The 24,230-nt window shown below is 38.2% G+C and overlaps 1 protein-coding gene across 5 annotated transcripts in view; it reads right to left on the reverse strand.

Annotated features, from left to right (window-relative positions):
* Positions 1–1,467: 1,467 nt before the first annotated feature.
* Positions 1,468–24,230, reverse strand: part of RUFY2 (RUN and FYVE domain containing 2) — a 59,062-nt gene continuing 36,299 nt past the window's right edge. For 2 of the 5 annotated variants that reach the window (XM_074958887.1, XM_074958886.1), the window contains exons 13-18: positions 19,767–19,886; positions 17,716–17,845; positions 12,402–12,496; positions 11,016–11,064; positions 4,129–4,206; positions 1,468–3,131 (exon numbers count right to left, since the gene is read on the reverse strand). In XM_074958887.1, the coding sequence (XP_074814988.1) occupies positions 2,988–3,131; positions 4,129–4,206; positions 11,016–11,064; positions 12,402–12,496; positions 17,716–17,845; positions 19,767–19,886 (616 nt within the window). In that variant the 3' untranslated portion in view covers positions 1,468–2,987. Of the gene's footprint in view, positions 3,132–4,128; positions 4,207–11,015; positions 11,065–12,401; positions 12,497–17,715; positions 17,846–19,766; positions 19,887–20,105; positions 23,050–24,230 lie in introns of those variants that run through there. The other 3 variants (XM_074958888.1, XM_074958889.1, XM_074958890.1) reach the window with 3 other exon arrangements.

Raw genomic sequence — 24,230 nt, forward strand, 5'->3', positions numbered from 1 at the left:
TCACCCACAAAGCATAGAAAAAAGCATTAAGGTCCCATGGTTAAGCACTCAAACAAATATCAGGATATGACAAAGTTAAGGGTTCACATTCAACCCTAATTCTCCCCTTTGTTTGTATGCATTGACACAGACTAATTACATACCATTTTTACGGAGCTACTTGTCTAAGTAGAACTGCAGTCTAAGGAGCGTTGTGCATGTAGTCCAGGTCAGCTTGCCTAAACAAAACACTGATCAACCCCTCAGAGGGGACAGAAGCCCTCTCTTCTGCACCCTATTAACACTGCAGCTACACAAAGCTCTGGGCTGGTGAAGTTCTTAAGCTCCTCAGGAGCACAGCATCTCATCAGCCAGAGCCTTCCCTCAATGGAGAATGCCTAAGTCTAAAGGAAGGGGTTAGTGATGTTTCAAACGCTCATTTGGTCAAATCAAACCCATTTTGCTCCAGAACAATCTTGTGCACAGCTTCAGTGATGACTATTTCCTTTCCATATTTCACCTTTCTCACCTGAAAAAACCTTACAATTTTTCTTCTAAATTGAAAAAATATTTCCCCACCTCCACTATCCTCATAGTGAAAACAGGCCAAACTGTTTCTGCTCAAAAAGTTTCCATAACAAAATTCATTTTAAGCAGATATCAAGTCTGGAAAATTTTAATTCAAAAGGTGAGTATGGAAAAGTTACAACCAGTGAAAACGGAGTTAGAACAGATGTTATGCAACCTAATTATAGTTGTCACTGCCAGATGGCAGCTAAAACAACAGTTGATCAACCTATTAACACGAGGCACGTCCTACTTAGTATTAGGCTATGTCTACACTATTGCAGTAAGTCGTCTAGGTTATGCTATTCCAGCTACGTGAATAATGTAGCTAGAGTCGACGTTGCCTAGGTCGACTTACTGCAGTGTCTACACCGCATGTGTCGACAGGATATGCACTCCCGTCGACTTATCTTACTCCTCTTGTTCCCGGTGGAGTACCAGAGTCGACCAGAGAGCACTCTGCCGTTGATTTAGCAGGTCTTCACTAGACGAACTAAATCGCCCCCTGGTGCATCGATCACAGCACCGTCAATCCCACAGTAGTGTAGACATAGCCTTACAACTCTATTCTCTCTCATTTATTTAGATAGGCTTCTTTTAAACAAGTAGTAATACTGGGTTTTAAAACCTTTAATATAAAAGAGTTATAGCTTCATAATTCAGTTGCTCCTTCATTTAATATTTTTAAACTAAATGGAATCACTCCTGGAGGTTGATTGGCTAAAACATTTTCCTAACTCACTATTGAAATTTGCAGTTAGACCAGGATTAGTGTATATTTTATAAAAAGAAAAGGAGTACTTGTGGCACCTTAGAGACTAACCAATTTATTTGAGCATGAGCTTTCGTGAGCTACAGCTCGCTGTAGCTCACGAAAGCTCATGCTCAAATAAATTGGTTAGTCTCTAAGGTGCCACAAGTACTCCTTTTCTTTTTGCGAATACAGACTAACACGGCTGTTACTCTGAAACCTGTATATTTTATTGAACTGTTTAGCTTTTAAAGCATTTTATCTTGATGTACACATATTCTGCAGTTGGTAGCAGGAACAGAAGGATGTTTATGCACTAACTTAATATTAAGCCTCTAAATAAAGTATTATAATGTAAAGTAGGGGATGAAATGTTAAAAAGCAGATCGAATACTGCTAAAAAAAATTGGATTTTTCCTTTTTTCGCCACTGAATAATTAAAAGTAAATAAAACATTCTTATATCCTGTAAACATTATGAAAAGAAAAAATTTACTGTAGTGCCTCAGTTGGAATATGACCTAAAAAAAGCACAAAACATATTTAATTTACATTTATGGAATCATTTCCTCCTAAAGATGGTTTTTCAATGTAATTAACATATTCCCACTTATCTCAGAAATCTGAAGATCAAAAGTATTAAAAAACAGCACTACAATGAAACAGTGTTTTGAGTGTGAAGCAGTGATTTTTCTCTAAAGTAATACGGTAAATACATAACATACACTTATGAGTAATCTAAATTTAAAATTTTGTCCTCAGATATGCATGTGGAACTTCCGTTGACATCAATGGAAGTTGTTTGCATACATCTGAGAGTAATTTCGGCTATTATAAGAGTGTATTTTCTCCTAAAATAACAGCCCAGTTTTTAAAAAATAAGTAGATAACTAAAAATAAGGGAAATGTTAACTGTGTAAATACTTATGCTTAATTAAACAAGATTGATTTAATATATTTTACAAAATTGCTTAATTTGTAATGTATTATTTTGAATTACCCTGCACATTTATTCGAATTCCCACTGTCTGTGTTTGGGTAGAAAAGGAAATAGGTTCCTGTCAAACTTTTGTTCAATGTCCTTTAAATACCATTACATGAACTCTGTTGAAGAAAAACTTGAATATGAAATACTCTCTCCATTAAAACTATATAAAACCTTTCATTCCTTTGCTACCTGTTGGGTGTAACAAACAGAATCAAATATTAAAGGCTGGGATCTGTAAAGGAGCACAAGGGTGCTAGACACCTGTTTCTCATTAAGTTTCAATGGGAGCTGGATACCTAACTCCCGTAGGCCACGTCTACACAACAAACCAGAGCGGTCAGTGTTGGGGATTATGGGGACAGCTGCTGGAGGACTGTTTGAGCTGACATGGGTAATGCAGCATCTACACTCATGATGCATCGACCATGGCTCAACGCTGCTTGGGAAGGTAGTGTTACTATGTCAGCATAACAGGCCGCTTACATCAGTAGGAGACTAAGCGTCGACACATGCACAACTAGGAAAACACAAGGTGGCTTACATCAACCTAACTGTAGTGTAGACCAGGCCTTAGTATATTTTGAAAATCCGAATCTACACTGCTTACTTGTATTCCAGGAATATACATGTTAATACTTTACATTATATCTTTTTATATACTATGTTAAATAGCAATAGTTCATAAATATTTTGGAGAGGAATCTTATGGCATGTTAGAAGAGCATCTCTGTATAAGAAACGCATGGCAGGAATCACAGACCCGTACAGGCTTTGGCGAGGATGGTAGAGGCAGTTCATTGTCAGAACAGGCGTTGCAGAAAATTTCACCACAGTTTCTACAATGATGCTAAATAAAGATGGAGAAACAAAAGGATATTTTAAATTGCACACAAAGTTTGTTATACATTTGATAATTAGCTGTTATAACAAATTCAGAAACAGAACTCTTTGAAATTAAACTTTTAAGTTCTAGGTAAGAAGTGTGATGGCTGTTTTGTAAAGATGACAGGACAACACATGAAAAGCCCCAATCTGTAATGCTTTTCTAGACAAGCTACCAATCTATGAACCTCCTATTTCTGACCTAAGTAAAGTATAACTGAAATTACCAAAATCAAATGAAAATGCACTATAAATAATGTTACCACTGGGATAACAGGGGCTTGATTTTGCTCTTCAAGACCTATGCATGCAGCATCATGTATGCTGTAAAATAACATGCTAGAAATGTCTTGAATTACATTTGTAGAAGTCAATATGGGTTTGATTTGAAAATGAAATGATCTGTCCAGAATCTCTAGTAGCTAAAGGGATTAAAATAAAAAATTAAAAATGGTTGAGATAATTTAATTTCAGAAGCAGTTAAAGCACATGCACAAATACAACCTTCTACAAGCTGTTTTAAAACTCAGGATATTAATTCATATTTTCTTAGTCTCTTGTATAAATATGCATTGCAAACACTTTTTAAATACAATATCACCAACTGTAATAATTTACTTGAGACAGTAACAGATCTCAGTGCACTTCAAAAGTTACTTAAGGGTCTGATCCTTCAAGGTGCACTGCACGGACAAACCCCTGAGGTCATGAGTGGGGCTCTGTGCAGGCATAGGAGTCTGCCCACATGGAGCACCTTGTAGAATCAGGGCCCATGTGTGTATGTACACAACAAACACAGATGGAGAAGTTCAAATATAAGCATTTTAGGAAATGTCCCTAAAATAACTGTATTAATTCATGTGTGAGAGTCTCTGCTGTACCTCTAAGAGTAGTAAATTGAATGTTCTTTATATATGACATTTAAAGATTGGGAATTGATCTAGATCTCTACCCAATCTTACCTTTCTTTTGGAAAGAGAAAATTCCTTTTCACATAACTTGCAGTGTGTAGCTTCTTTGTCTTTCAGCCAAACCTGTCCCTGGAGGGGAGGGGAGGGGAGGAGAAGAAAAGTTTTTTCAGAAAACACAAAATATTTGTGAAACATCCAACCTTTGGGGCTCTTGGGGACAGGAGTGCTCACCAGAAGCACTATTCTTTTTTTATATTACAGTAGCATCTGGAGTTGTACCATCATTGTGCCAACTGAGATCAGTGTCCCAGTGCATGAGGCACTGTATAAACAGATGAGAGACATAAGAGATGGATCCTGCCCCAAAACAACTTGCATAGGCTGTGACAATCTGTACCCAATGTTACTCTTTTTACAAAACTATGATAAATTTTGTACAAAATATGCCTTGTGAGCTATCATTTAAAAACTCAATCTGCTGATCATTATTGTCCTGGTAAAATATGTGTGGTAACGTTGTATGTAAAGTTGTAAGAGTTTACTGTATAACATTGTTCTGACATGTTCCAAGGTTAGAAAAGCTGGTGATGACGCAGATACCCCAACCAGGTATCAGCATAAATCAAATGGATTATCATAAACTATCACCTGGTTAAGTGGCCATTCTTCAGCATGAAGAAGGGTGTAAGCAAGAACTTAACATATCGACAGCAGGGGTCAACTGTGGTTTCTGTATAAACAGACTGTCACCTAAACCCCAGCTGGAAATAATCCTCAAGGAGGGGAGAATGATATAAGAACAGAGGACACCCAGAACACAAATTATCTCTCCCCTCATCTCTACTCATGACATCAACAATGTTTGAAAAACAAAGGAAGAATCATTGAATGGGGGGAGGTCCTGGCTGAAGCAATCCAGCCAGATTGCTGTAAGCATATGGTGAGAAAACCCTTTTTGTTTTTAAAACACACTTAACTTGTTAAGTTCGGTATTAGTTTGCATTTTACCTTTTATTTCCTTTTTGTAACCAGTTCTGACTTTTATGCCTCATTACTTGCAATAACTTAAAATCTATCTTTCTGTAGTTAATAAACTTATTTTATCTAAACCAGTGTGTGTTTGTATTGAAGTGTTGGGAACCTCCACTTGAGATAATAGCACTGACCTTATATGAGCTTGCATTGTCCAGTAGAGAGCTGGGAAATACAAGATGCACGTTTCTGGGGGAAGGTCTGGGACTGGGAAGTTGGTGGTGTTGCCCTGTATGTAATTCATGAGTGAGTGGCCAAAGCATTTGAACAATTCAACTGGGAGCAATTTTACATGTTAGAGGGTGAGAGAGAGCAGGACCACGAGTGGTTGCTCTTACAGCGAAGCATTGTAAAAGGCACCCCAACTTGGAAATTTGAGGGAACCCAGCTGTTCAACAGTCCAGATTGTACCCTGGGTAATGTCACACAGGCTAAATAAACAAGAGGAATAAAGAGTGGAAGGAGGAGGACAGGTTACTCACCTTGTGGAGTAACTGGAGTTCTTTGAGATGTGTGTCCCTGTGGGTGATCCACTTTAGGTGCGTATGCACCCATGCCTTCGATCAGAGATGTTTGATAGCAATGCCTATGTGGCCCACACATGCACCATACACATCCTCATGCCCCATACTGAAGTTATGTACGGCTGCGCAGGTGAACTGCCCTCAGTTCCTTCTCTACTGCAAAACCCACAGAAGCAACTCTGAAGCAAAGGGGAGGAAGGCAAGTAGTGGAGTGCACACACAGGGGGACACATCTCAAAGAACTCCAGTTATTGCACAAAGTGAATAACCCCTGCTCCTTCTTTGAGTAGCATCCCTGTTGGTGCATCGCTTTAGATGACTCCCTAGTAGTAACCCTTTAAGGAGGTGGGAGTTTCAGAACAGAGTCCATCACTGAAGAAAGAATTGTGTTACCTACTGACACATCTGATCTTGCAGCATGAATTAGGGCACAGTGGTCAGAAAATGTGTGCACCAAGGACATTGTTGCAGTCCTGCAAGTTTTAGCAACAGGAATATCTTTGAGTATGGCTACAGTTGTAGATTGTGATCTAGAAGAGTGTACAATCACTCTTAGGGGAAGTGTACTTTGAGTAAAATCATAACAGGCAATAATACATTCAGAGATCCATTTAAAAAATCCCTGGGTGGAAACAGGCACTCCCTTAGATCAATCTGAAATAGAAACAAAAGGAATCTAAGGGGTCTTCCTGACTGGCCTAGACCTGTTCAAAGAAAAGGCTTACACCCTCAAAGTCCAGTGTATGAAAGACAGACTACTTTGTAAGCTGATGCAGCTTAAGAAAAAAACCTGGAGGGTGAGTAGCTTGGTTGATATGAAACCCAGAGGACACCTTATATAAGAACTTTGGATGAGGTTGTATCGATACATTCTCCTTGGAAAAGACAGTAAAAGAAGGATCTGCCATTAGAATCCCCATCTCCCCAACCTTTGAGCAGAGGTAATGGCCACCAAGAAGGCAGTCTTCAAAGAGAGATGTAGCAGCAAGCACAAAGGGTTGTTTCATGAGTCAGTTAAGAACCAGGTCGAGATCCCACAAGCGGCATAGGGGCTCTAATCTGAGAAAAAAATTGATAAGTCCTTTTAGGAATCTTGTTGTGGTCAGATGAGTGAATACTGAGAAACCTACCACATGTAAAGCTGTCACTGCCACTGAATGAAGCTTGCTAAAAAAAATTCAGGCCTTTCCATGAGTTCTAACTCCAGGATTGAAGAAAGAGGAGTGGGTCGGAGGAAAATGGTGCCAGTTACACCACAGATAGTATCTTCTCCATTTCTGAAGGTAAGTGTGTCTAGTAGATTCCTTTCTGCTATTTAATGGTATCTTTGTTTTCCAATGGACATGTGATCTCTTGTCCTGAAAACTACTGAGGAACCAAGCTTGCAGTTGTGGGATGTTCAGATTAGGGCGAAGCATCTGACCTGGATCCTGAGACAACCATCAAGATATGATCAGGAGCTGCCACAGAGGGCAAGAGACGATTTTGATGAGGTAGGGGAATCAAACTTGGCTTGGTCAAGTTTGTGCAGTCAGAATGACTTTGGCTTGGTCCTGTCTGATCTTGATAAGGACCCTTAAGAGCAATGGAGTTGGATACGCATAAAAAAGATCTTTGGTCCATGTAACGAGGAAAGAGTCCCCTTGAGATTGGGGACTGAATCCTCCTCTGGAATAGAATTTCTTGCTCTTTGTTTTGGCTGCTGTGGCAAAAAAGTCAACCTCTGGAAATCCCCAAGCTAGGAATATTTTGCTGAGGACTCCAGAGTCCAACTCCCCTTCAAAATTTAGGGCGAAACATCTGCTCAGGTCGTCCACCATGGTATTTTGTATCGTCAGGAGGTAAGAAGTCAAGATGATTATCCAACTGGTGACGCACCAGTTCCAAAGCTTTATCGCTTTGGCACAGAGTGAGGGGGAAAATGCTCTGACTTGATGATTGATACAGTTCATGCATGCTATGCTGTCAAGATCTTGATGGACTTGTTTCTGAGCAGGGAAAAAATTGGAGGTAAGCATTTCTGATCACCCTTAATTCAAACAGGTGGATGTGCAAGTGCTGTTCCTTTTGTGGCCATTTGCCTTGGACTGTGTGAGGACCCAAATGTGCTCCCCATCCCAAGAGGGAAGCATCCAATGTTAATATAACTGTAAGGTGTTTCTGACTGAACAGGACTCCTGCACAAACTTTGGAAGGATTCAGCCACCAGGTGAGTGACTGTAGAATCTATCTAGGTACAGATACCTGCTTCTTCAAACCATGTTTGCTGGGTACAGAAACAGTCCTGAGCTATCCCTGGAGACACTGAAGATACAACACCAGGTTATATGTCACAAAATGCAAGCCACCAGGTGTCCCAGCAGTTGCACAGATGTCCTTGCTGGAACTTGAGGGCTGAGCTGCACTCTTTGTATAAGATTCCTTAGAGCAAGAAACCAGGTGAGAGGAAGATAAGATCTGCACATTATTAAATCTGGAAGTTCTCTTATGAAGAGAAATCACTGAGAAAATTAACTTCGAGATTTATCTGCAGGCCTAGACTTCAGAATACTGAAATTGTTGTTTGCACTGCTGACCATATCTCCGGATATGACCAACCTTTGAGGAGCCAGTTGCTGAGGTAGAATAACAGTTATTCCTAGACAAGAGAGGTAGGCATCAAAAACTGCCATAATTTTTGAGAATTCCCTAGAGGCTGAAGACAGACCGAAGGGTGGGAGTTGGTATTACTAATAATTATGATTGAAAGTGAATTGTAGAACTCTTTTGTGGGAAAGATGAATTATTACATGGAAGTAGGCACCTCTGAAGTCAAGGGTCACAAACCAGTCCCAATTCCAGGGAGGGAATTACATCTGCTAGGGACACCATCTTGAATTTTAAGTGTCTGACATCCTTGTCCAGTTGTCTGAGATCCATTTTTCTTGGGTATCAAAAAGTATCTTGAATAGAACCCTTTTCCCTTGTGGGACTGGTTCTATATCTCCTACATTTCCTGTGTAAGAATTAATCATAAGGGGGTAAGTGGTTGAAGGGGCAGGATGGAGGTAAATTGGATTGTAGAACCCAAAGTAATCGCCTCCAATACCCATTTGTCCAATGTTATAGCCTCCCAGGCTTGATGAAATACAGAGAGACGGTGTCCAAATTGAGGAAGGGGTGTATGTGTAATGCAGCTGATAAAATCTGGTCATTGGGTGGTCTGGACTCTAGACCAAACCATCAAAAATGATGTTTGGACAATGCCAAAGGCTCAGCTGATGCAGTCAAGGTAGTTACAGGCCTTTTCTTTGAAAACCTATACCTCTTAGCTATTGGTTCCAGCATTCTGCGGGAGACAGAAAACTGAACAGGGTGGGATCTTTGAGACATGCTACATTCTCTCTTATCAGCAGATGCATATACTCCTAAATACCTAAGCATTGCCCTAGAGTCTTTTAGGGTGTGAAGTGAGTTGTCTGTGGAATCTATGAAAAGCTTCTGGCCATTGAAAAGTAAATCCTTCATGGTTGATTGTACCTCCTGTGGAAACCCAGACAACTGAACCCAGGAAGTTAGCCTTGTCACAACTGCGATGGAAACAGACCCAGCTGCAGTGTCAGCCACATCTATGAAGCCTGCAGTGAGGTCTTTTACAAAAGCCTGATCCTCCTTTATTATGGCACAGAACTGTCCTCGATGTTCCTGTAGTAAATGGTCAATAAAATCCTTAAACTTCGCATAGTCCAGGTAGTCATATTTTGACATCAGCACCTGGTGATGAGCTATCCTGAACTGAAGTGTTGCTGATGAATAGCTCTTACAAACAAATAGACATATCTGGTATCAAATATTATAAGGAGCGGCCTTTTGGGTACACCATCTGCCCCTTTCATTGACTACATCCATGACCAGAGAGTTTGGTGCTGGGTGAGAGAATAAAAAACTCAGTCTCTGGCTGGGATGTAGTATTTTTTTTTTTATCATTTAAAGTCTATAATTAATGTCCCTGTTTTTACAGGATATTCCCTTAAAGGACAAGCCGATTTTACACTTGCTAGGAATATGTGTGTTTCCCAAACTATGAATGCAGTAGGAATGCCCATGACTAACAAGGACTGCTTCTCTACGCGAGAGGCACATTTTAAAGCCCAGGTAGCCCAGATTCCCAACAGAAGAAAATAAGTTACTCAAACCCCTCATTGGGGGGAAAAGAAAAGAAAAAAGGGGACAAAGAGTCCAACTGTAAGGTACTGAACCTACTCTGCTAACTTTACCGCTAAATACTAATAAAAGAGGCAAACAAGCGCTAAGCAAACAGGCATATGCTAAACTGTTTCAGGCCAATGTTGGTTGAGAAGGAACTGAGGAGGGTTCGCCTGCACAGCTTTGTATAGCCTCAGCATGGGGCATGAGGATGTGTAGGGGCATGCGCGGGTCGAATGGGCATTGCTGCCACAAATCTCCAAAGGTGCAGGGATGCATGCACATTGAAGTGGAGCTCCCGCAGGGACACTACTCAGAAACTGAAAGAGACGTACAAAGGGACAGAGTGATTCACCCAATGTCCCACAGCTAGCCAGTAAGAGAACATAAGTTCTCTGAGACCAAATCCAATGCCCCATCCACTGGACCATACTGCCTCTCAGATGGCAACAATCTAATGCTTCAGACTGGGGAAACGGATAGCAGCATTGTGAACTGTTAAGTTCTTTTTGGCCAAACCAACAATCAATAAATCACAACTTTGCCTGAGGTATAGATGAGTGCGCACAAGAAATTATTTCAAACAACAGTTACATGAAAATAATTTTATCATTAATTTGATATATTTGAACTGTAGTAGGGCTTAGGAGCCCCACGTCATGGACCAACGCCCCATTGTGCTAAGCACTGTAAAAACAAGTAACAAGAAGAAGGTCTCTGCCCCAAAGAGCTTCATAAGCATTAGGATAGCACCCAACATCCAGAAACTAAAGAGCTCCAAGGACATTTCACCAGGCTCTCTTACACAAATTTATATTTAGTAATAATTCAATTCCTTAGGACTAAATAACCAAGCTGGAATTTAACTTCACCAAGGAGATATTCACTTATTTCATATAATAATATAGTTTTTTTAAACTAAAAGATTAAGGTATTTTGATAGCAAATTCAAAACAAAAACCAAGGTTCCATCGCAACATTCCAAACAAAATTAAGTAGGTCCAAAGCAGTCAAACTGTTCCATTAAGTGCTTCAGAGAATGCCTACTTATTTCATCCTGGAGCATGAGACCAGATAAATGAAAATCTATTCTAAATGCTTACCTTTGGAGAAACAATCTTCTCTCGTGTTTAAAAATTTCCAAGAAAATAACTGTAAGAAAAAGCCTCCCTCCTTTTCCCTCCAAATCTTACTAACCTGTAATGCTTTGTTTGCTTCTTTTATATCTTCTATTTTAAGCTTTGATCTAAACATAGAAGATTATACATAGTTTAGACATTTATTGAGAGTATTTAGTTACCACATATGGTTAAAATACTTTAGAAGTTACAATTCTTTTAAAAGTCAAAGGCAAATTATTATGAACTTCTGGCTGATATATTGTTAAAAATATTTATATGAACAGTAGCACCTAGAGGCCCCAATTCAGGGTATGCTCAGTGCTGTACAAACACAAAGGAAGACACAATCTCTTCTCCAAAGAGTTCGCAATCCTATGAATGGTGGCATATGTTTAGGGCTTGTATAGACTTGGGAAATTTATGCCAATGTAACTAAATCTAGATGCAAATCCTTAATGCTGACACACTGCACTGGTGCAAAATGGGATTTGGAACTCACTGGGTTAAATTTCACTAGTGCAAGCAATTTTATTCCATTGCAGAGCATCTACCCTGGGTCCAACTACACCAGTGCAAAAACAAAGCAGTATAAACAGGGCTTTAAGCTATAAGCTACATGATACTACTCTTTTAGACACAGGATGTAAAACACGGCATTAGTCATGGCATAACTATTTACAAGAGAAAAATAGCCTTAAAAAGGAGAAAGCATTCCTCAAAAATACCAAGGAGGAAAGTGTTAAAGGACACTGAACTGTGTTCAGAGCCCACTGCTGATAAATGGTCTAATGACATGAACGGTCTTTGGAGTTGCATCCCATTTTATACCCTGGAATCCTAGCACGTATGCAGAGGCTTAAACATGCGCATGCATCTAATGATCACTACTTGCTAAAAGCTTCTGAGCTCAGATGCCAGGGATGTGCATCGCCTAAGAGCAGGGAATGGGATCCATGTGGACAATCATCTCAAATTATAATGAATCTTCCTGTTGTGGAACCCACAGTTATTGATTCCTAACAGAATTAGTCTTTAGTGAAATGGAGTTCACACAAATGCTCAAACTTTATCCAACAATGTCTTGAATGCATTTATTAAGAGACAGGAAGATCTTCATAAGATAAGCCTGAGGAATCTCTTAGATTGCCCAAAACATTTTTAATTAGGACTGATTTTTCTGAGATGAACATAATTAAGTCCATTATATGATTGCTAGAGGCTACCCACCACCCTAATGTGAAGGTAACTCTGTTCAAGATGCAGACCCAGGCCATTTGTACACAGCTTTCTTTTCTGAAAAATTGTCAGATAATTTCCTCCTACTGAACTGAATAAATTTCATTTGAAGCCAGTAATCCTCCCTAATTTCCATGGTCTCAATTTACATGGTAGTTGCACAGTTATTTTCAGTAGCTTTATCTTGAATTTTACATTGCAAAAATCATCAAGAAAAATAAGTTACTCGCTAAGCTTGCAGGCCAGTTCTTGGAGAGCTTCTTCTTGGTCATGACATATCTTTTTCAACTGCCTATTTTTGTCCTGTAGTTTAAGGAATTCCTTTAAAAAAAATAAAAGGTGGCGTTTTTTTAAAGTAAGAAGAAATAACATAGTACACACTTATTACTTAGAAAGTTACTTTTAAGTGTTAGAACTTTACATGTTAACCAATATTGTATGTCAAGTCAGAAGGTTATAGGAAGGGGCAATAGTCACTAATAATATTTGGGTAATATCAAAAGGATAAATAGCAACCCCATAAACAAAGTTGTGTGATGATTGAGGGAGGGAAGACATGTCCACATAATTACCACCAGTGGTTTTGCCTGTGTTCCACATCCAGTAATGTTATGCGATTTCCACTTCCTCCTGTACTATTCAAACTTTTCTGCTGTAAGTTCTGGAATCAAAGCCCAGTGAAGTCAATGGAAAGACTGCTACTGATTTTGATGGGCTTTGGATCAGGCACTGAGAAATACTAAGGGAAACCCCATTCTTGTACTATTTCCCTAAAAGGAAAGGTAGGATTGGTGGGATTAAGGCAGACCCAAAAAAGGTTAAGAATATATACGTGGCTAAATGCGCTTTACCCTTTTAAATGTGCTTCACGTTCTCCTCAGAAATTAATCTCTGGCATAGTCCTAGCAGATCTGCAGGAGCATGAAGCACTGAGACTCTCATAGCCTATGCCATCCCCAGTATGCCACTGCCCCAGCATCCTTCCTTGGACACAATTCTTGTGCCTATTAGTCACTAAAAATATTGTGTGGGTATCTGAGAAATAAGTTTAGCAGGTGGAAAGGTATAACAAACATATGCTTAGAAAGGATATTCTGCTGCTATTTAATCTACATTTACTTTATATTTAAATTTTATGCTCACTTAACCTCAGAGCCTTGAGGTTCTTACAAGACTGTGGCAGACAAACAGTTGGTTTTCAAACCCTACTGCTGAAAAAGTATTCATGCATCTATGAGTACAATTCATCTAACATTCACTTTTTTCCTATCTTTCTGGCATCTTCACTTTCCCATTTTCCTTGCAACAGCAGAGACTGCAAACACCTCAAGTAGCTGGAGGCCCTTTTTTTGCCCTCTTTAGGTGGCTGTGATCTTAACTGTTTCAGGAAAAACACATTACTTGGAATGTATGAGTCAGGGATTCTTTTTCTGATAAGAAGTAATGGATTCACATTTTTCTTTCTACTATATACAGATGGGTATTTCATCTTACAATGTAATTATGTCAGATGACAGTTTTCTAAAGGAACACACACCCTGTTATTTAAAAAAATAACTGCTATGATTCTCTGGTTTCGAAACAGCTAAGAGGCGATGACTAATTAATACAATATCTATAATTATTTTCTGTAGATCAGTTACAGGTGGTAATTTGAAACAAGACAATTAAAATTGGCTTCTTTACTGCAGATCTTGAAAACTTTCTAAATCTGCAATATTTTGGACAATATTTCTCTCTCTTTTCATAGTCAGTTCTTTAAAAATTAAGCATGTCTGCTCTTCCTTTTGATTTATTCTTCCTTTTAAAACCAGGCCTCATCCTAAAATGCAAATCAAGACTTAATTCCTCTTCAAAAACCAGCAATGCTGTATTTTGAATATACAACAACTAAGCACTGTGATGCAAAAATTAACATGGGATGAGACAAGAGCAGCTATATAAATGATCATTCAATGTGCTGTCTCAGCAGGAAAGGGGACATTGCATGGGGAAGATATGAAGCTGCACATACACCTGTTGAATTCAGCAAATAGCCTATCTAGAGAATATGGCTAACATTAAATATTATATCCAATAGTAGATGTGCAGAAAGAGAGAGAAATAAAATCACCTGAAACTATTTAAAGATACTTAAAGATTAAAGATACTAAAACTAGTTTAAAGACAGATCTTGATAAATTTATGAATGGGATCATATGGACATGGCTGCCTGTGATAGCAGGGGACTGGGTTTGATTACTTGAGTCCCTTCTAATTGTATGCCCTGTCAAAAAGTTACGTAGTCTGGGTACTAATAGAGAGGCAATGGCATGTCTAGAAGAGGAAAGGGACGCTCATATATTATGACGACAGTATAAAACCCTGAAAAGAATACACAGGAGAGCTCTCACTCCTTTCCTTCAGGTTTCAGAGTAGCAGCTGTGTTAGTCTGTATTCGCAAAAAGAAAAGGAGTACTTGTGGCACCTTAGAGACTAACCAGTTTATTTGAGCATAAGCTTTCGTGAGCTACAGCTCACTTCATCGGATGCATAAAGTGGAAAATGCCGTGAGGATGTTTTACACACACAGACCGTGAAAAAATGGGTGTTTATCGCTTCAAAAGGTTTTCTCTCCTCCCACCCCACTCTCCTGCTGGTAATAGCTTATCTAAAGTGATCACTCTCCTTACAATGTGTATGATAATCAAGGTGGGCCATTTCCAGCACAAATCCAGGGTTTAACAAGAACGTCTGAGGAACGGGGGGGAGGGGTGGGGTAGGAAAAAACAAGGGGACCCCCCGTTCCTCAGACGTTCTTGTTAAACCCTGGATTTGTGCTGGAAATGGCCCACCTTGATTATCATACACATTGTAAGGAGAGTGATCACTTTAGATAAGCTATTACCAGCAGGAGAGTGGGGTGGGAGGAGAGAAAACCTTTTGAAGCGATAAACACCCATTTTTTCACGGTCTGTGTGTGTAAAACATCCTCACGGCATTTTCCACTTTATGCATCCGATGAAGTGAGCTGTAGCTCACGAAAGCTTATGCGCAAATAAATTGGTTAGTCTCTAAGGTGCCACAAGTACTCCTTTTCCTTTCCTTCAATGGCTTTCAGCATAAACCAAGAAGAAGTCCGAGATAAGACATGACACAAAGGAAGAGTAAAGGAAAGTAGACTAACAAAGAGAGCAGAGAATCACTGATGGACTTATCCTCTAGACACAGTGATATTAAGAGACAGAGAGAGAGACGATACAAGCAGACAAGATTTAACAATACAAGCATTTTTAGATCTGCCTCTAGAACAAAGTTTTCACCTACATTAAATGAAATTCAGTGTAACTTCAGACCTTCATATGTTTTATATCCACTTACTTCTCAGCTGGTTTCCTTTGGTTTCTTGACTGCCTAATAAAATGTTCTTTTAAGATTTCTCCCCCTTTTTCTTTAACTGTTATTTACATTAACTGGTTCCTCAAGACGAGAAATATCAACTGCTGATATCTGGTGAGGGGCAGAGGGGAAAAGTGTACCGGACACTGGGCGATCAAGTCCAAGACATAGGTCAGAAAACTGGTCATCCTCAAAAATTTCTCCCGAGGTGCTAGCTAGCTGCAGTCAGTAAGGGATCTGGGAAAAATCTGATACCATGCCTGACAGGGCATAACCTTTTTTTTTTTTTAATGACGATTCAGAATCTAATTAAAATTCTTATTTAAAGATTTGTAAACACCCATTCACTTTAGTATCTGAGCTCTTCACATACAAAAAAAGCCCAAACACTGAACTGCACAAAAAGGGACCATAAAAATCCCAGCACTTCTTACTACCTGAAAACGTCTACCAACAAATTGCTGCCTCATTGTCAAACAGGCAAGAATAATTAGCCAAACGCCCAGTCCAAGTGTGCCTTACCTCTTGCTAATGATACCACCAATCACAAGCTATGACAGGCCATCTGAGACGGCTACACCAACAGAAGAGGGTACACAGCTCTGATACCAGTCCTGGAGAGTTCAGCAGCAATGTGCATGAACACATGCCAATTTGTTGATAAGTGCCTCAATGGGCAAAATTCAGGATCAAATTCTCTTAAATGAGACACTAATGTCCTCACATTTATTAACTGGGTTTTACTAGTTAATCTAGCTGCTCTAAATAGAAAATATACTTTACGTTACTTGCTCCTGAAAAACTAAAGAAACTAAAACAAATAATTTAAATCTATAGTTTATGTCTCTAGAATATATTTTAGTTCTATTGGCTCGAGTAATAAAATCCTGAAAAACCATAACATCTATGGGTGGATTTTTTCCAACTACTTGAAAACAACAGTAGGTTCCTGAAATCCTATCACACTGAGTATGTCAAATAGGTATACAATAAATACTCATTCCATTCAGGAATATCCTTCTGTGAATATACTGCTATAACTCTTTTTAGTATTTTATTTGGGAGTCTGCTAATACACAAAAAAGGAAGCCCTGCTCTCCTGTCTCAGATCATACATTATCCCCCTGACCGTTCACTAATCTATTGCTTCCTCTATTTTTGACTGTGTAATTTCCTTCAGCCTGAAAGATTTTGTTTTAAACTTAAAATGACATTTTGAATCCATGCAATTTTCTGTATATTTATCCATGGTACAGTCCGTTAATTTCTATATATTCAGGTAAAGTTTAAGGTTAGTGAGACACTTCTCAAGAACTCTCTCTTACCCACAGTAGTTTGTTAGTTAGACCTATTCTCTATTATAAGTGCCTCCCAGCATTGGACTCTGGGCAGACTCCATTTTCCACATGGTTTTTAGCCTCCTGAATTTCTCTCAAAAGAATTTACTCTAACTTGAATCCCAGCAGTGATTTCTGATTATTTTGTTCTGCTTGTGGTTGACCATTCTGTCTAAGTAACTCCTCTGGAAAAGAAACGAAATCTAGGTGTGCCAGAAGGATTTCAGGAACTCCTAACAGATCCTCTAACATCAGCCTTTCCAGTACCAAACTGTGAACGTTGGGAGTCTGGCTGAGACACGAAAAATATCTATTTCTATTAAAATCTCAGATCTAATTCTAACAGCAACAGTAGCAACTCACAAATTAATTTCATTTCAGTTTGATGCTAAATGACTGACACTCCACACACTTGCTTCTTTTCAATCACTTCCAAGGTAAAGAAATGTAAAGATACTATAGAAATTAGTGATATGAGATTTTTAAGTAGCAAGATAGACAGGGCTTGATGGATTAGAACATTAACCCTCACCGGCCCATCACAAGATTATAGTGAAATAGCCTTCAGTATGATTCAGAAAGGAGAATGTGGATTTCACTATTCCTTATGGAAAACACAGAATCCTGAACTCAAGACTACAGGGGTGAGACAGGACAGATTTAAAAAAAAAAAATTAAAAATCTATTTGTATTTTTAAGCCTAAACATTTGTTCTATTAAGGATTTCAGATCTGGGAGAGTTAACATTTATATTTTAAAAGCCTGGCAAGTTCACTTTTAAATTACTGCTAAAGTGAAATTGAAAAGTTTTCCTCCAGCATTTACTTTTTTAAGACAAATTATTTGTTGGGTCTCTACTCTCAGATGAGATAAAGTTTCTTTTTCCTTTTGCAGATCATCCTCCAAGGTTTGTCTCCATTCCTTTTCTATCTTCAAATCTGTTTCCAGTTGAACACTAGAATTTCAAACAAAAGACCATCATGGTGCATTTCGGTATAATCTTTTTAAAAAAATAAACCCTTTTCAATTTTCTAGTTTCACTATCAGTCCAGCCCAACAAACAACAGTAGTTTACTATTTTAATTTGTTTACAAGTTCATTATTTTTATTTTAAATCTATCTGCAATTTCCTAAGAAGATTTTGTATACAAGTGTAATAAGTTATAAGAAAATAGAGGGCTTCCATTGAGAGAGGCTTTGAGGGTGTCAAACAATTCTGAAGAACTGGCTTTTGCAATGATTTAAATTTGCTGTCCTAGTAACTATTCTTTGGCAACTGAAACATAAATATTAGAGGCCTTTCCTGTTTGTCTTAAGCTTTTCCTGTCATATAGTTTTTTTTATAATACAGATCTCCTATGTGAGAGAAGATGAACGGTTACATGAATTTCTAGTGCTCCTAAAAGGTTTTGTATTAGTAAGACTTTAAATTGAAAGCCTCTATTTTTTATTTCAGAGTGGAGATTATAGGGACAGAATTAAGAATATATAACTTCTAAGGGATCTTGAATACAGTGTAAAGTATTTTGAGCTGCTGGATATTATTGAAATTCCTATACAACAGATGATATAAAGGAGGCTCTGCTTTATACGAATCACAGCTACTGGATTACAATTAAAGGAACTGGGGCCAATCTGTCGGTGGATCCACTGTTGCAATTCTGTCATCAATTTAAATGGACAAAGAATGATTCTTATAACCGCATAGAAAACACAAACTAACGGCAGATGAGAGTAAACTCCTGGATTGAAATCCTACTACCTAATGAAGGAGGAAAGATCTGACTGTAGTTATGAAAGTTTTTCAAGAGGAACTCATGTCCGTATTGATTTTATAACAGGATAGCTAAGTCATTTTTTAAAGGAAAAACTTACTTTTTGGGACACTACCTCAGCATCTTGTTTGTTGGAAAAGATCAGAAGTGAACATGACCTTGAGCTTTCAGAATTGCGGAATTCTAAGGTTGAGGTTTGAACTGCTCTTTTGCCAAAATCTGTGAAGATGACTGGTGGTAAAGCGAACATTTGTCATGATGGTTGAACAAGTATTGATATTTAAATTAGTAAGAGAGGCAATGTGGTCTGAACACAAGATTGGAAACTTTGAACTCCCAAGCACTAATCCTTGCTGTAATCTTAGGTCATTCTCTCTCTCTCTCTCTCAAATAGGGGGGAAATACCACCCAACCTCACATGGATATTTCAGGGATGTTCATAAAGTGCACTGAAAGCACAGTCTAAGTGCTAATTACTGCTATTCCTGACTGTTTCATCCGTACTCGTAGCTGCATTGATTCTCTGAGCCAAATACCTGTCTATGGAATTCCACAGGTGTAAAAGCAGAATTTGGCTTTTATTTCTTGATTTAATATTTCAGTTTCTAGCAGACTCAAGGATTTCATGAGTGCCTTTCAGCTACAAACACTTTGAAGGATTCTGGCTTCTTTTTCAAGCCTGAATAGTTTAATTGTTCTATGCAGTTTCTGTAAATTTATGCTGTTTAAATTATGCAAGATTTACGATAATAAAATGTGGATTAATCTAGTTTATTATAAATTTAAAATTTTTGTTCCTGTTAACAACTTTTTCCCTAGTGAATTAAGACTTTCTTTCCCCTCTTCTGGCTGGACAGCTATTTAAAAAAAAATCAATTGTAGCTTGATTTACTTGGAATGACAGATTTTCTTCCACCCTGCCCTTGCCTAATATACGTCTTCCTAGACGCATCTTTATCCAATTAAAAATCATCAGTAATGTGCTGCCTATATTATGTAATGTATCTTACATTTTTAGTTAATAGAATGTTTTAAAGTAAACATAAAAGAAAAAAAGATTTTAAGTGCCTTATACTTTTTCCAAAAGGGAAGTATACTTACAGCTGCTTCTCCTTTCGGGAGATTTCTTTCTGCAGGTTTTCAGATTTACTCATACATTCTTGTTTGAATTTCTTGTCCTCATTCTCAGCTTCCATTTGAGACTTCTCCGCTTGCTGCAATCTGGTGTAATTCAAATCAACTTTGGGTAAAACTGAGGCTAGAACTAGGGTGTAAAGGGTGAAGAAGACAAATAAAAGAAAAATGGGGAAATAGAAACATTTCTAAATAAAAACAAAGATTGGGGGAAACTCACAAACTCAAACAAGAGAGCCACACAATGCCTAGAAATCTAGTTTCTGGTTTTCACTACACAAAGAAAAGCAGATTAAGTCTTCCAATTTGTTTTTATTTTATGTTCACCATTAATAGATGCCATCAAAGCATAACCATACAGATTTTATAATTGATCTATATCACTTACTGCTCTAACTTTGAGCATACATACATGTGTTATTGTGGGAGGAATTTTTACAAGAACTGTAGAAGTACAGTAACTACTTTGTCTATACTAATCAATCAATAAGACAGTGTGTGTTGTGCTGGAATGGCTTGAAGCAATTCAGACATGAGCCTGAATACAAAACACTGGAATCAGATAGCAAGAACACAGCTGTAGTAAGACAGCAGAACACACCCTGGAGCGTCTTACTACACTTACAGAATAACCACTAATAAAAAACATTATTAAATATATTTAAATAATGTGTATTAAAAATCATGGTTAAAAATAGCTCCATATGATAAACAAAACAAATAAAACTGAATAAATAACAGAAGTCAGGCTTTCATTTAAGCTCTTTCCTTTTGATTTTCAAGGGATTTTGCATTCCTGTTTTGGATAGCCCTCTCCCCTCACTTATACCTCACCAATGCATCAAGATTTATCTCTGTTTGACCCTCTCTTCTGCCCAAAAAAGATGTGGCTTAAATTTAATTGAAATGTAAACACTAAATCAAAAACTGTATGTTACTCCATATTCAACTGTCTTACTGGGATATACAAGGGAGATTAGAGTAGCCAGTAAAACATCATTCAGAGCCTCATCCCATTTGAGGTGTCTCATTTTACAATTGCCTCTTTTGTCCCTTCTCAGACCTGCTCTACACCTAAAACTTAGGTTGACCTAGCTACACTGCACTGAGGGATGTGAAAAAAAATCACAGGCCCAAAAGACATTGTTAAACCAACCTACGCCCCAATCTAGACACCACGAGGTCAACAGAAGAAGAACACCGCCTCTCACGGAGGTGGATTAATTACAGTGATGGAAAACCCCTTCTGCAGCTGTAGCAAGTGTCTACACTATGGCACTGTTGCAGCACCATAGCTGTGCTGCTGTAGCATCTGTAGTGTATACAAGCCCGCAAAATGTTGAGAGAAAACTGAGTGGTTCTTCTCTCAAGGCTTGGCTTGAATCATCACTTCCCAGTCAGCTGAATGTAGAGTAACACACAACTCCCAGTTTATCACTGTTAAATGTAAAATTAAGTGAAAGCTTTCTTACTGGCCCTGTCTACACTACAACCACAATCATGTCAGGGAGCCTGGCTACTAATGTTTTATAATGTAATATGCATCTACACTGGCCATCTTTGGGAAACTGCCTACCATTGCTGTGCTATCAGTCAACTAATGAGAGGGCTCATGCAGACAGTGCACCAGCATTACTAGACATCTCAGCAGAATTAGATTTCATGTTAATAAAAGCTCTAGTTCCCCACCTACACTCATGCTACCAACGGTGAAGCTGCACAGGTGGGGCAGTTACCAAAAACTGCCAGTGCAGAAATGACAACACACTGGACTTGAACCACGTTATTTTAAAGCATCTGAATTTAGCCCAGGTAGGAAAAACTGTTAGGGTCTACTCTACACTACAATATGTTATAATGAAGTTCCTTGATGTGTTTGTAATTGTAATACAAATAGGGCCAAAGAGGATGGATAGGAGAAGGGAGAATATTGGTGCACAGCAAGGCTAATTCTTGCTGCTATGCCAGAAGGCAGAGAAGGGTGAAAGACTAAATGAAACAGGAAAACTAAAAACACCACTAAGACCCTCTCTGAACTACAGCTGAAACTGCATTAGCACAATTTCCAAGACTAATATGGACAAGGACTTTTTTTTTCTGAGAACCATGCTAGCATCTATAGAATCTGTATCTACACTAGCAGCTTGCAAATTCTATAGCTGTAATTCAAATCCAGTGCAGCTCCACCAGGGTAGCAACTCAGATAAGAGCAGATCCTCAGTTGACAATTTATATACCATCTGAGGATCTACCCGTAAATGTCTGAGTCCTGCCTATGCTACACTTTCTACCACTGCTACCCCTGGGGGAATTACAGCTACGAAGATTTCTACGTAGATAAGGCCTTCCTGCTTTATAGTCTTTAGTTCTAGTCATATCTTGATTGTATCCATGATACGGTAGCTCTGTAAAAACATCTTACATTCTGCTCTATGCTAGCAGACTGAACTGTATTTTAACTGTGTATAAGAGAGTCCTACAAATACAGAAGTTATTTGGGTTTTGTTTTTGTAAAGTACAGACAGAACCTATGGCACATTTTTATAAGCTGTTTTAGCCAGTTCTCAGGAAAAATACTTCTGTCTACGCTACTCAAGAAAGTGATGCTATCAGCAACCACATTAAAAGACTTGACAGCATGTTTTCTGGTATAGAGAAGCCCTGAAAGTGCAACAACAATAAAAATGTGGGTTTTTTATTAACTGAAAGGGAGGTTCTTTATTTATTTAAGTGCTATAAATAAGGGGTGAGGGAAAACCCTATAACTGGAGGTAAGTGTCAGGGCAATGAGAAATCAAAAATGTAAAGGCAGCTAACATTTTTAAATAAACTTTGTATTTAACATTAAAAAAAGTAAAATGATTAAATAGCATTAGAAAATTCTAGTTTCTGATTGGTCAATAATATTACAGTGATTTTTTTATTCTTTGGGAGGAGAGGAGAGGAGAGGAGAGGAGAGAAAGGGGTGGAGAGGATTTTATTTCGGAAAACAAAGTCGTTCCAAGCTGTAACATTGTGTCAAAATCACTAGTACTTACTGACCAATTATAATACAGGATTTCCCAATACCATTTAAGATCATAACCATATTTTTTTAAACCAACTCATACAAATTTTATTCTATCAATAGCCAAGTAGCTTTCAAAATGATATATCTTTGACAAGTTTGTATTGGTGCTGTGCTTCATTGCTGGCACATTTCACAAATGACATTGCAATAGTCCTAGTTTGAGTTAACAGATCTTTGTCACTTCACGTATGTAATGGACAAAATCAAAGACAGATAAAGGTAGTAAAGTTCAAAATGTAAAAATTGGGATAAAGGAAAAAAAAGAAAGAAAAAAGAAGAAAAAGGATGTCAATAAAAGAATATTCATGTCACTAAATCTTTTAATATATAATTATGTTTTTAATAAGTAGCTTTAAAAGAAAACAATGGTAAGACACGTCAACACCAACATGACAGGGCTATGGATATGTTACATTTTACAATTAAAAATATTAACGATGCATATAGTCTATTCCATTTAAATAACTGACACACACAAGTCACATCTTTATATTATGTAACAAATATATAGTAATCACAATATAAACTTACACACTGATATTATATCATTTCATTTTACTAATTCGTGATGTAATACTCATGTGTACATCTTTACACTAACGGAGTTTCCAAAGCAATTAATGTAAGCTTTGGAATCTTGGCCAGCCAGGGTCCTGATCCAAAACACTTAGCACAGGCTTAACTTTAAGCACGTGAGCAGTCTTGCTTAAAGTTAACCGTGTGCTTTGGTGGGTCAAAGCCTTATTGAATAGCATTAAAATATAACACAGAGGTAATAATGAATCAGAATTCTGAAGTGGCCATCACTGAGCCCGGTAGCTGAAAAAACAACCTTGGATGCAGGCACAGAATGTCAGCTCCAGTGAATGGTGAAAGAGAATTAAGATAAAAAGGCTTGGTTTATGGCTGTATTTTTCCACTCTTACAGTACATAAGAGTGGCCATACTGGGTCTGACCATAGGTCCATTTAGTCCAGTATCCTGTCTTCCAAAAGTGGCCAATGCCAGCTGCCCCAAAGGGAATGAACAGAACAGGGAATCATCAAGTGAACCATCCCATCACGCATTCCCAGCTTTTGGCAAACAGAGGCTAGGGACACCATCCCTGTCCATCCTGGCTAATAGCCATTGATGGACCTATCCTCCATGAACTTATCTAGTTCTTTTTTGAACCCTGTTATAGTCTTGGCCTTCACAACATCAAAAAATAAATCTACTTGTTTGAAGATCAATGGTAAAACACCAGTTGCAGATGATGCTTCTTTAAAACTTCCTACTGAGAGTTAAGTTTCAGTGGTAGCTATGTGGGAATGCAGTAAGGGAGGAGGAATGAATGCGGAAAAGTAAGTAAAATAGAGATG

Source organism: Natator depressus, chromosome 7 (genome assembly GCF_965152275.1).
Source record: "Natator depressus isolate rNatDep1 chromosome 7, rNatDep2.hap1, whole genome shotgun sequence".
NCBI classification, from domain to species: Eukaryota; Metazoa; Chordata; order Testudines; family Cheloniidae; genus Natator; species Natator depressus.